At 51.7% G+C, this 12,624-nt stretch overlaps 1 protein-coding gene across 3 annotated transcripts in view; it reads left to right on the top strand.

The window, feature by feature from the left end:
* LOC135406068 (uncharacterized) overlaps positions 1-12,624 on the top strand; it is a 361,545-nt gene that overhangs the window by 318,848 nt on the left and 30,073 nt on the right. For all 3 annotated transcript variants that reach the window (XM_064640621.1, XM_064640623.1, XM_064640620.1), the window contains one exon: positions 1,948-2,006. In XM_064640621.1, coding sequence (XP_064496691.1) covers positions 1,948-2,006 — 59 coding nt within the window. The remainder of the gene's footprint in view (positions 1-1,947; positions 2,007-12,624) is intronic.

The raw sequence follows: 12,624 nt of genomic DNA, 5'->3' as shown, positions 1-12,624 counted from the left end.
AGCAGATCGCTTCTTCTGTTCCCAGGCAAACTCTGTTTTCCTGTGGTCAAAGGTTGCATAACCACTAACTTTCCACTCTCTACTACTAAGCTAATTATGACTTTATTTCAAGTTTTGCAAGAACACTCTGTTTTTCCTTATAATAAGGACTGGGAGAGATCCCTCATCGATTGCTATCATGGGAGGTAGCACAGAGCAGTCTGCCCCTATCACAGAGCAGTCTGCCCCTCTGGGCAGTGCTAGTGGAATCAGGGTTTGCAATACACAGCACAGCCCCCCATCCAGAGCAGACCTTAGGGCAGGGATTGTCCCTCTGTGCTGGGCCCTGCTGGGGCCCCTCCAGTGCTGGGCCCAGTTCTGGGCCCCTCAGTGCAGGAGAGACATTGAGGGACTGAAGCGTGTCCAGAGAAGGGAACGGAACTGGGGAAGAGTCTGGAGTGCAAGTCCTATGAAGGGCTGAGGGAGCTGGGGGCACTCAGCCTGGAGAAGAGGAGGCTCAGAGGGGACCCTGTTGCTCTCTGGTCCAGCTGCATCACCCATCGTTCGGGTCTGAGTAGCTGCAGTGCCTGTCACTGGGCTCTGAGTAGCCTCAGTGCCTCTCCAGGAGTTCGAGTACCTGCAAGTAGTTGCTTAAACCTAACCAAGATCTGAAAACATCCAGCAATGTCCTGACTCCTGGGAACAGGCCACCCTGGTTCCTGGGAACAGGGCCACCCTGGTTTCAACATGCCAAGGATATTCCGAAGGATTTTCAAAATTCCCAAGTGCTGTGGTACTTAGACTGCAAAAGAAGGGGAATATGTGGGAAGGTGTCTCCCCATAGGTTGTGTCTCCAAGGAGAACAGGTAAAAGGTGTGACCATTGATTGTTCCCAGTCGATGGCTCTGGCAGTGCAGGGGGGGTGAGATGCTGAGTCAACAGAGCAGCCTCTGGTCTCCTGACCAGCCATTCCATCCCATCACAAGCCAGGATCAAAGGTACAACAAAGTGACCAAGTGAGGTTTTACAGAACACAACTCTGAGAACAAATGCAGCAGCACTGAATAATGAAATCACCCTGGTGCCAGTGAGTATCAAACTGATAAAATGAATGGTTAGAGCAGCTTTGTTTTAACTCACCCTGGTCAGGTCTGTCGTTATCTCAACCCTTCGAGGCCCACATTGGGCACCAAAAAGAACTGCTGTGGTTTAACTCCATCCAACAACTAAGGAGCACACAGCTGCTCCCTCCCATCATCCCCACCCCTGTGATAGGAGAGGAGAATCAGAAGGAGTAAAACTGGTGGGTTGAGATAAGAACAGTTTAATAATTGAAATAAAGTAAAATCTAATAACAATAATAATAGTCATAACAATAGTAATAGCAATAACAGGAATGAAAAGGGAAAGTACTGAGAGGAATAAATGCCATGAAAAACCAGTGATGCACAAGGGAACTGCTCAGCACCCACTGACCGATGCCCAGCCCGTCCCTGGGAGGCACCTCCCAGTCAACTCCCCCAGTTCATGTACTGGACATGACGTTCTGGGCTCTGGAATATCCCTCTGGCCCGTTCGGGTCACCCGTCCTGGCCGTGCTCCCTCCTGGTTTCTTGTGCAGCTCCTCCCGGGCAGATCATGGGCAACTGAAAGGTCCTTGACTTGGGGTGAGCACGGCTGAGGCACAGCCAAAACATGGGTGTGTCATCAGTGTTATTCTCCTCCTAAATTCACACCAGGCAGGCTCGTCCCTGGCTCTCATAAAGCCCAGCAAAGGCCCTGGGGTGGATCATAGGGGAGCAGCAGGGCTCAGCCCTTGTTCCAGCAAACCCCAGGGAAGGCAAAGGGTTGGCAGTTCACAGCCTCCTGTCTCTCTTGGCTGCCCCCCCAGATCTTCTCAACTGCCTTCTCTTCTCTAGTCCTGTGCCCACCCCATAGATTTTGCTCCCCTTTTCCCTTGCATTGTAGAGTGAACCCTGAGAAAAGGACCTGGGAGAGAAGAAGCATGGGAGTCATTCGAACAGTTGGTAAGAGCTGTGTTTCTTCTGTTTAGACAGTGATAGAAGGGGAAATAAGTGATTTTAAAAACCCCAAGTACATCAGAGGTTTGAGCAGTATAAGGGATATGTGTGTCCCAAAAAAGCTCCTTCATGCATTCTTGAAATCTGGAGGGAAAAGTCCTAGTGAAGTTTCCTTTTTTTCTTTTTCTTTCTGTTTGAACCAGTGGGCAGAAATGGAGAGCTGGTGGCAGAGTGTCCTAAGAGAAGTATTTGGGTTGATAAGTTGGTGTGCTGGATCCCATTCCTCTTGTCTGTGGTCATCTGAAAGTCTTTGAGAAGACAGGCCCAAATGAAAAGGCCAAGGGACAATGAAGGGCCCTGGGAGGTCCCTCTCCACTCATGCAGTGTGGAGGAGGAGTGTCTCACACTTTGGGGTGTCTCTGTTCTGGTGGGACTGTGCTGAGGCACCTGTGTGGTGCCTGAATGCTGTGGCAGCCGAGGCAGGTTCTTGGCCAGGAGAGCCTGAGTGGCCTCGAAGGTCAGAGCCCCCCCAGCGCTGCTGTCGGGCTCCTGGTGCACAGGACCTTGTGGTTCCAGGGCCAGCTGGGTGGTGTGTTCTGCCCCAGAACCTGCTCAATGCATTCCAGGAGTTCCTCAGGGAAAGCTCCTTCTTAAACGTCCTCTTTTTGTTTTATTTTCATGTGTCCCTGATGTCCAGTTGCTACGGTTGCTGTAGAGCTGTTCATAGGGGCCATAATAAAGATGTGGAGCCAAGCAGGTGAGTGAGCTGATCCCATTCCTGGTGCCTGTGCTCATCCCTGGAAATCTCTGGGATGTGAGGTGTTATCCCTGAGAGAAGCAAAGCCAGTCGAGTTCTCTCCCTCAAGAATGTTACCTGCAGAACCCCTTCAGTGCACAGCAGGAGGCCTTTGGGGTGGGGTGACTTTGGTCAGAGGGACGTCCCTCTTTGACCTCATGTCCTGCTCTAGCAGAGGGTATCCCTCACAATTGGTAAGGATTGTAAGACATAACACAGCACTTCTGGGATTTCCTCTCCTTCCCTTCACCGCTAAAGGAGGAATCTCCTCCTGGGCTTTCCTCCAGGCCCAAAAGGGAGAAGCCTTTGCGTGCAGGTGAGGGCCAGGACTTGCCCACACTACCTGGAAACTAAACCCTGCCGAACAAAGAGAAGAGACAAAGGCCTGTTGTGCATGAGGGCCCAGCACAGTGAGGTCAAATAGTCCCATCTGTCCATAAATTCCCACTTCCAAGGGCCTCCAGAAGTGCTCTGCTGTATTTCCCACCCAAGGGCAGGTGTCCAGGCCCCCAGGGTGCAGAGCTGCCCCGGCAGTGGCTTTGCCCAGCACAGCCTGGGCTCTGCTGGCTCCCATCCTGCCCAGGTTCTAAGGCAGCTGTTTGTCTGTCCCTGCTCTTTGCAGCTGGCATGGGGGCAGGGCAATGTTCTTCCCTCAAGGAACCCTTGGAAATCAGCAGGGCCTGGGCTCTCCCCCGTGGCCAGGCCCTTGGGGAGTGAGGGGGCAGGGGGCTTCCTGTCAGTGCTCCTCCCCAGCAGCACAGGAGCTCCAAGCCCATGGTTCTGAGGGCTCACAGTGCTGCTGAGACTCCTTTCCACAGACAAAACCTGGAAAAGAAAACACTCTCCATGTCCCAGATTGGTGGTCTCCCCTTCAAGGGAGCAGTGTCAGTCTCCCACGGACACCTGTCTTTTTTCACAGAAAAGACAGAGAAGGGAAATACCTCAAAGGCTCAGGGATGCGGGACGGAGGAGACCCTTCAGCAGCTCTGCAAAGAAATGAAAGCTATGCGTGAAGATCTCCAAAAGGGCAGGAGTCCAGTAAGTGTGATATTCTGCTGTTTAGAGCAGACCTGAACAAGGAACAAGGTGAGCAGGGCCATTCCCAAGCACTTCCATCTCTCTGAACATCAAAGCTGCTCTACAGGCAAACCGCTCTGAGAGCTCGTCCTGCACAGCTCCTCAAAGGGGATGGAGAAGGACGGCCCTGACATGGGGAGAGGCCCAGAGAAGCTGCCTTCAGTCCTGGGAATCACCACCACAATCCATCCCGTGACTAAAGGCCACTTCTCTGGGCCTCTGCACACGGGGAACAAACAGCTTTTGTGATCCGTGACACTGAAACAGCTCCATGCTGAAGTGTTCCCTGCAGGGGGTCAAGGCCCCTCTTCTCTCCCTTGTCTTTGAGGGCAGTGAGGACAGCTCTGACCCGATGGGTGCTAAAGGTGTCCACTCCCAGTCCTCCCACGCACTCACCTTCCTCGTGACAGAGGGTTGTCTCCCATGGCCCACGGATGCTGTCTGCAGACGTGGAGGGGGATGATCCCTACCCCCCATCCTGCCCCTCAGGCCTTTGCCAAGGCCTTAGGAAGGCTCACAGGGCCTGGGCTCTTTCCCCAGCCCTGCTGCAGTCAACCCATCCAAGCAATTCAAGGAACCTGGTCAGGAATAAGGGCAGGCACCAGTCCAGGCTCAGGGCTGACCCTCTGGCAAGCAGCTGTGCAGAGAAGGCCCTGGGGGTTCTGGTGGACAGAGAGCTGGCCAAGGGTCAGCAATGGCCAAGAAGGCCAAGAAGGCTGCCTGGGCTGCCTTCGGAAGAGCTTTGCCAGCAGGCCAAGGGAGGAGCAGCCCTGGTGAGGCACATCTGGAGTGCTGTGTCCAGTGCTGGGTTCCTCAGTACAAGGGAAACATGGAGCTCCTGCAGCGGGTCCAGCTGAGGCTGCAGAGATGATCAGGGGCTGGAGAGGCTGAGGGAGCTGGGCCTGTTTAGTCTGGAGAAGAGAAGTCTGAGAGGGGACGTCATCAGTGGACACAAGTGTTTGAAGGGACAGGAGGATGGAGCCAGGCTCTTCTGGGTGGTGCTGAGTAATAGGATGGGAGGCAATGGGCAGAAAGGGAAACAAAGCAATTTCCACCTGAACACGAGGAAGAACTTCATTACTGTGAGGGTGACTCAGCACTGGGACCAGTTCCTAGAGAGATTGTGGAGATATCCTTGGAGATATTCAAAATCCCTGGAGGAGGTTCTGGCCATCCAGCTCCAGGTGTCCCATCTGAGTTGGACCAAATGATCTCTGGAGGTCCCTTGCAACCTCTCCTTGTCTGTGTTTCCGTGATTCTGTACAGGGCACGAGACATCTGAAAACACAAGTTTCAGAACCTACAAAGTCAGATGTAGCTGGATCTCTACCCAGTTCCTGTGTGTGTTTAATTTTCACTTCCTCTTGGCTCTTTAATCTTTTGCAGGTGTGCTGATAGAAAGTGCATCAGAAGATGAGGGCACTGATGTAGATGCATAGACAACTCCTGAGCAGGTGAAGCATTGATCAACAAAATTAGTCTGGCACTCATTACATTTCTCTTGAGCTTGGCCCCCCACCCCCTGCACTCCCTGGGCTCGCTGTGTTGGGAAGTGCTCGTGCTGCCAGAAGACTGAGACAATTTTTAGGGCTTTTCTCCCTCCTGTGAGCTGGTTCCTCCTGTGCCAGGGCAGATCCATCCACTGCCCAGTTTCAAACAAGTGAAAGCAACAGCAGCCAAAGTGCAACCCAGAACAGAGCTGAATTACCCAGCGAGCTCTACACAAAGTCTCAGGGTAGAGTCCTGGGAATCCTGGATTTTAAGTTTTAACATTTTGTGTGTGTGAGGAATCTGGGATGTACAGCAGTGGGGAACCATTTCACCTGGAGAATGAAGTGTTCAGTTGCAATCCTGATTTTTCTGTGACATGTTTACTACAGTCGCATTACCTGTCTTCTTTCCTGCTTCTGTTTTTAGTTAATGTGTACAGCACAAGTGTAGAATTAGCATGTTCCTCCTGAGGCCGGGGCAACACCTGTCTTCCAAGGGTGCCTGTGCCCTGCGCAGGCAGAGGAGTTCCCTTAGAGTAAGAGAACCACCACTCTGCCCCGCTAGTTGGGCACCATCTGTCACAGTCGCAGGGGAAAGAACACGCGACAGCCGGGAGTTCATGCAGAGTGGTAGCTCAAAGCTCTTGCAACTTTATTAGGGTGTGCCACCCCTATTTATAGGGTGGCAGGGGAAGGTTCCAGAAACCAGGGAGGAGCATAGGACAGGCAGGAACATAGACCAATGAGAAGGGAAAGGAGGGAATAAGGGAGAAATAGGAGCTGTGCTGGTTTAAAGGTAAACCAGCAGGGGAAATGAACTCAACTCAAAAGAGAGATTATAAGTCAGAATAACAATTTAATAAAATAATACAGTAAGTACAATTATACAGACAAACAAGTGGTTTTAACCCACAAAACCCAAATGTATAACCCAGCACCCTGGGGCATGAACAGAGTGGTGTTCTTTGGGCCCCCTGAGTCCAAAGTAAAAGAAGAGGGGAAAACCTGTTGGTGAGAGTGCTGGTGCAGTCTGGTCAAGAGTGGTGATTGCAGTCTGGTCAAGAGTGGTGATTGCAGTCTGGTCGAGAGTGATGGTTGCAGTCTGGTTGAAAAGTGGTGGTTGCAGTCCAGTCGAGAGTGGTGGTTGCAGTCCAGTCAGGAGTGGTGGTTGCAGTCCAGTCGAGAGTGGTGATCTGCAGTCTTCCTCTGGATCCCACAAGTGGTTAAAAAGTTCCAAGACTCCAAGATTATATATTCTCCAGTTTGCCCAGTACTTTCCTCAGGGCAGGGAGTTCCAACAAAAGGTGTGAGGACAAGAGCATCCTCCTATCTCACAGGCCTCTTAACACCCAGTTTATAGCCTGAGGAGTCAGGCTCTATGGGCAGATGGTGTAAATGGTTCATTGATAACAATTTCTGGGAAATGGCATAGAAGGCTATAGAATACACAGTTTTGGGTTACACCCAATACAATGATGGACTGGTCTCAGATGTTCTAACTAGGACAAGACTCTTTTCAGTACCAACCGTGTAGTTCAAGACTCAGCAATTCAGTCCGTCACACAACAACCGGTAAAGTATGAACTGGACACTGCTGCCACTTTAGAAGAAACCCTCAAGGCCACACAGCAGGTGAAAACTGGCAAGGCAGCTGGGGTTGATGGAATTCCACCCGAAGTCTGGAAACATGGGGGCCTTGCACTCCATACCAAATTTCACGAGTTTGTGGTGTGCTGTTGGGAACTAGGCCAACTACCATCAGACCTTCGTGATGCAGACATTGTCTCCTTGTATAAGAAGAAAGGAATTAAATCAGATTGCTCAAATTACCGGGGGATTACTCTGCTCTCCATTGCTGGCAAAATCCTGGCAAGAATACTTTTGAACAGACTAATACCCACTAGAGCAGAAGAACTTCTTCCTGAAAGCCAGTGTGGTTTCAGAGCCAACAGGAGTACCACAGACATGGGGTTTGTTCTCAGACAACTGCAAGAGAAGTGCAGGGAACAGAACAAAGGTCTCTCTGGAACCTTTGTCGACCTCACCAAGGCTTTTGATACTGTGAGCAGAAAAGGTCTGTGGCAGATTTTGGAACGTTTAGGTTGTCCCCCCAAGTTCCTTAAAATGATCATCTCTCTCCATGAGGATCAGCACGGCCAAGTCAGATATGGCAATGCACTTTCTGAGCCCTTTTTAATTAAGAATGGTGTGAAACAAGGCTGCATTCTCCCTCCTACCCTTTTCACAATCTTTTTTAGCAGGATGCTCCAAAGAGCCACAGCAGAGCTCGATGATCAGGATGGTATGTACATCCCATATAGTACCCATGGAAGCCTTTTCAACCTAAGGCGACTGAAGGCCCACACCAAGACCTTAAACCATCTTGTCCGGGAGCTGCTTTACGCTGACGCCGCCGCCCTCGTGGTTCACACAGTGGCAGCTCTGCAGCGTTTAACATCCTGCTGCGCTGAGGCTGCTGAGCTCTTTGGGCTGGAAGTCATCCTGAAGAAGACTGAAGTTTTCTATCAGCCTGCACTGCAGGAAGTCCCCCATCACCCCCACATCACCATTGGCCAATCAGAGCTCAAATCAGTCCAGCAGTTTAATTACCTGGGGGACCTCATCTCCTCGGACGGTGAGATTGACGGAGAGACAGACAACAGGTTAGCAAAGGCATCGAGAGCTTTTGGAAGGCTCCATCAAAGAGTTTGGCAAAATAAACACCTGAAGAAAAGCACCAAGATCAGTGTTTACAGAGCCATAGTGCTGTCTACTCTCTTCTATGGATCTGAATCATGGGTCATCCACCGCCACCACCTGCGACTGCTTGAACGCTTCCATCAACGCTGTCTCCACACAATCCTAAACATCCCCTGGTCAGATGATGTGACCAATACGTCTGTTCTAGAACAAGTATTGAGGCCATGTTGCTGAGAACACAGCTGAGCTGGGCAGGGCACGTCTCCAGGATGAAGGACCAACCACCGCCTCCCGAAGGTCCTGCTTTATGGTGAACTTGCCACCGGCTGCCGCAAGAGAGGAGCCCCGAAGAGGAGATACAAGGACTGCCTGAAACAACATCTCAGCCTTGGCCATATTGATCTCCATCGCTGGTCTACTCTGGGCTCCAATCAGGAGGTCTGGAGACACACCATCTATAACGCTGCTGCTCCCTTTGAGAACGCTCACAGGATCACTCTCAAGGAGAAAAGACAGCGCAGAAAGAATCGTGTCCTGCAGAATATACCACCTAAGGAGTCTTTCTGTTGTGCCTTTTGCAATCGGATATGTCTATCTCGTATTGGCCTCATTAGCCACCAGCGTGCCTGTAATAAAAGTGGATAGAGCCTTCCTAAATCTTCGTTCGCGAAGCCCAGCCATGAGGGGGTAGGAAAGGGTTGCAGGGGCACCGTGGAGGCTCGAGGGGAGCGACGTGGGGGCATTTAGGGGTTGGGGGGGCATTTAGAGGTCCCGAGTGGGCCCTGGGGACACTTGGGGGGCACTGAGGTGACAATGGCGGAGCTCAAAGGGGCCGCGGGGCAGGACGGGAGTTTTAGTCAAAGAAAGGCTAAAATGGCGTGGCTCCAAGGCACCGCCCCCAGCCCCGTTCCCGGGTGGTGATTGGCTGAGTGCAGTGATGGGCGGGCACAGCTGCCAATGGGAGGCGGCAGAGGCAGGAGGCGGGAAGTGGTGGCACTGAGGGGAGCGGGGGGGGGCAGCGGATTTTGAGGGGATTTGGGGACTTTGGGGAGTTTTGGGGGTCCCTCATGACCCCCCACAGCCTCCTGGGACCCCCACGACGCCCTGTTGGCTGTGAAGGGAAGGGAAGTCAGATGAGCCCTTCCTCCCGCGGTTCCCTCCCGGGACCCCCAAATCCCACCGGACCCTCCCCAAACAAGAGCGGGAAGGGAAGGGGGTCCCGGAGGCGCTGCCCACGCTCGCCAGAGGAGCTTCTGTGCTGATGCTCCTTGGTTGTTGTGTCTGCAGGGACTGGAACAGGGATGTTTGTCCCAGGAAAGCACTGCTCCATCTCCGAACCGCCCCTGCTCCTCTCACACCTTGTTCTCTCTCTTTCCCCAGCAGTCCCTGGGTGGCTCCAGAGCCCTCCGGCTGTGGGTGTGTGACACATTCACATCAGCCCCTGCTCTCCTGGGCTCCTACACACGCCAGCCACGAGCTGCTCCTCTGTGATCTTGCTGTCCGTTCATAAACAGATCTTTGAAAGTGTTGTTGATTTAGAAACTGAACCTCTCAAGGTCCTTCCCCATCTTCGTTGCCTCCCTTGGAAAATCTCTAAGGGCTCAATGTCTTTCTTTTATCGTGTCCCCCCAGACTGCCCCAATGGTGCAGGTGAGGCCGCCCCAGGGCAGAGCAGAGCAGGACAATCCCCTCCCTGGCCTGGCTGGCCATGCTGGGCCTGATGCCCCCAGGACAGGGTTGTCCCTCCTGGCTGCCAGGGCACTGCTGACTCAGGGCCAACTGGCCACCCACCAGGACCCCCAGGGCCCTTTCCTGGCACTGCTCTCCAGCCTCTCATTCCCTGCTCTGTCTGTCCATCCGTGGTTGCCCCATCCTGGGGGCAGAATCCAACACTTCCCCCTGTTGAACTCCCTATGGTTGGTGATTCCCAGCCCTCTGATCTGTCAAGGTCTCTCTGCAGGGCTTCCCTCTTCCATGAGGCCCCTCAGTGTCCAAATGCTCCCTTTGTTCCATGAGGTTCCCAGGGGCCCTTTGGCTCCATAAGACTCTGCAGTGTGACAATATCCCCTTAGTTCCATGAGTTTCTGAAATGCCTCAGGGCTCCTTTGGTTCCAAAAGGCCCTGCCATGTCAAAATGGCCCCTTACTTCCATGAGGTTCTGCAATGGCCCAGTTTTCCTTTGCTTCTATGAGGCCCTACAGTGTCACAATGGACCCTTGACTCCAAGAGGTTCCAAAATATCTCAGGGTTCCTTTGGTTCCATGAGGCCCACCAATGTCACAATGGCTCCTTGGCTCCATGACTTTCCATAGAGTCCCTGAGTTCCTTTGCTTCCATAAGGCCCTGCAGAGTCCCAGTGGCCCCTGGATTCCCTGGGGTTCTGAAATGTCACAATGATCCCTTGATTCCATGAGGTTCTGAAATGTCACAATGGCCCCTTGATTCCATGGGGTTCCACACTGTCCCAAAATTACTTGGCTTCCATGAGCCCTTGGAGTGTCACAGTGGACCCTGTTTCTCCAGGGGAAGAGGGACAGCACAAGACACACAGACACCAACTCTAAGGAACAAGTGTGTCATTTCTCCATAGAGCAAAAGAGCAAAGAATTACAAAAGGATAAGCTCAGTAATGCACCTCATCGTTCCTACAAAGGGTGCCTGGAGTGATGAGAAAAGATGCATCCTCAGTTCCCCTCATCCGTTCCCCTCAGCCAGGCCCACACGGCAGTAGGGGAGCCCCGGTCACAGCCAAGGGTTGGAGAATCCCTCCTGGGGAAGGGAAATCCTACCCAGGGCGTCCACTCGTAGGGGAGAGCTCCATCTCTGCTGGGAGGGGGTCCAGCTTTTCTGTGCTTGAATAAACAAGTTCACAGAGCTACGTTAGGTTGGAAGGTTCATCCAGAGACTAACTTTGGCTCAGGGGATGTTGTTCAGGCCTCAGTGCTTCAGCTGCAGAGCCTTGTGGAACCAAGGGGCCATTGTGACACTGTGGGGCCTTGTGGAACCAAAGGGATCCTGTGATACTGTGGAACCTCATGGAGACAAAGGAACCCTGACACATTGTGGAACCTCATGGAATCAAGGGGCCATTGTGACATTGCAGGGCTTCTTGGAATCAAGGGGCCATTGTGACACTGTGGAACCTCGTGGAACCAAAGGAACCCTGGGAAACTGTGGAACCTCATGGAATCATCAGGGCAATTGTGACACTGTGGAACCTCATGGAACAAAAGGGTTTAATTGTGACACTGTGGGGCCACATGGAACCAAAGGGACCCTGTACCTGTGTCTGATGGACACTCGAGGACCATTATCCTGGCTGATTATGGACTCTGATGGGCACCAACACAGGATCAGTTCCCCATGGACATTTCCCACATTCTGAACCACTCTTATCATTGTATAAGTTTGTTATTTTAGCTTCTCTAATGACCTTGGATGTTCAAGTATATCCTCAACAGACAGAAAACTGGGTGTATATCCAGACGTGAGACAAAAAACTGCTCAAGCAGAAGTGGGAAGGACTTTTGTCTCCCAACGTGGCTGTGGAAGCTTTGTGGGGAGACTCCCAAATTCCCTGTATGGGAATAAAACAGCTCCGGACACAGAGGAACCCACTGTCCTGGACAGTGCAGTGAGCAATGAATCTGCTGCAGGTAAAGCTGCAAATTTATAGGACAATGTTTCCAGTATTGCAGCATGGTTATTTACCCCTGGATTAGCCAGCTGTCCTAACAGGGCCTTGCAACTAACACAAAAGGAAGAAAAGAGACCAATGTCCCTTTTCCCAAGGGCCACTCCCATATAACACACAGAGAGCAAATGCCACCTGACCCTTGGAAGAGAAACTCACCCCAAAAGCTAATGCAGGCTGTGACACTGATAACAAACAGCAGGAACTGCTGGATTTGTTCTGTTTCCCACTCCTTCGAATGAAAGCATTCCAATGATGGGACTTCCAACACCAAACATCTGCCTGCTATCTCATATGGTGGTTTATATCAACCCCTTCTTAATGCTTGTTTCTTTTGCTGGTTTTAATTTAATTCCTTTGATACAATGCACTGTACTACTTTATGCTGTATTATACCCTACTAGTAGGTTTTTAGTCTTTACACTGTGTAGTAAATAATTCTGATTAAGAGTTTTCATCTGTTCACTTGTCTGTTCATTTGTCATAATAAAGAATTCATTTTATACAAATACATCTGATCTGCCATCGTTAAAACCTGCAAGACAAAGTGATTTAATCACACCTCTGTAATTCCTTAAATTTAAACTGTTGACACAGCCCAAGGCTAAGACTGGATCCAGCCACACTCGGGCTCCTCTCTGAGAAGGAATTTAGAAAGCAAGGGGATCCTTTCTGTACCTCGTGACTCAACAGCAGGGCTTCTTTAATAACTTTGTCTAAGCCTTCCACTCCCACCCGTGACAGCACGGCGCCCACAACACGAACCCTGCAGTCCAGTCGCTCCAGTCACTCCGTTGTCAGCACTATTGACACGTGGGCTGTTCAGTGCCCTGGTCCTCCTCCAGTTGCTGCACTCACACCCCCATG

Source organism: Pseudopipra pipra, chromosome W (genome assembly GCF_036250125.1).
Source record: "Pseudopipra pipra isolate bDixPip1 chromosome W, bDixPip1.hap1, whole genome shotgun sequence".
NCBI lineage: Eukaryota > Metazoa > Chordata > Aves > Passeriformes > Pipridae > Pseudopipra > Pseudopipra pipra.
Note: the sequence above shows the minus strand (reverse complement) of the source record. Positions and strands in the feature narration are given on the sequence as shown.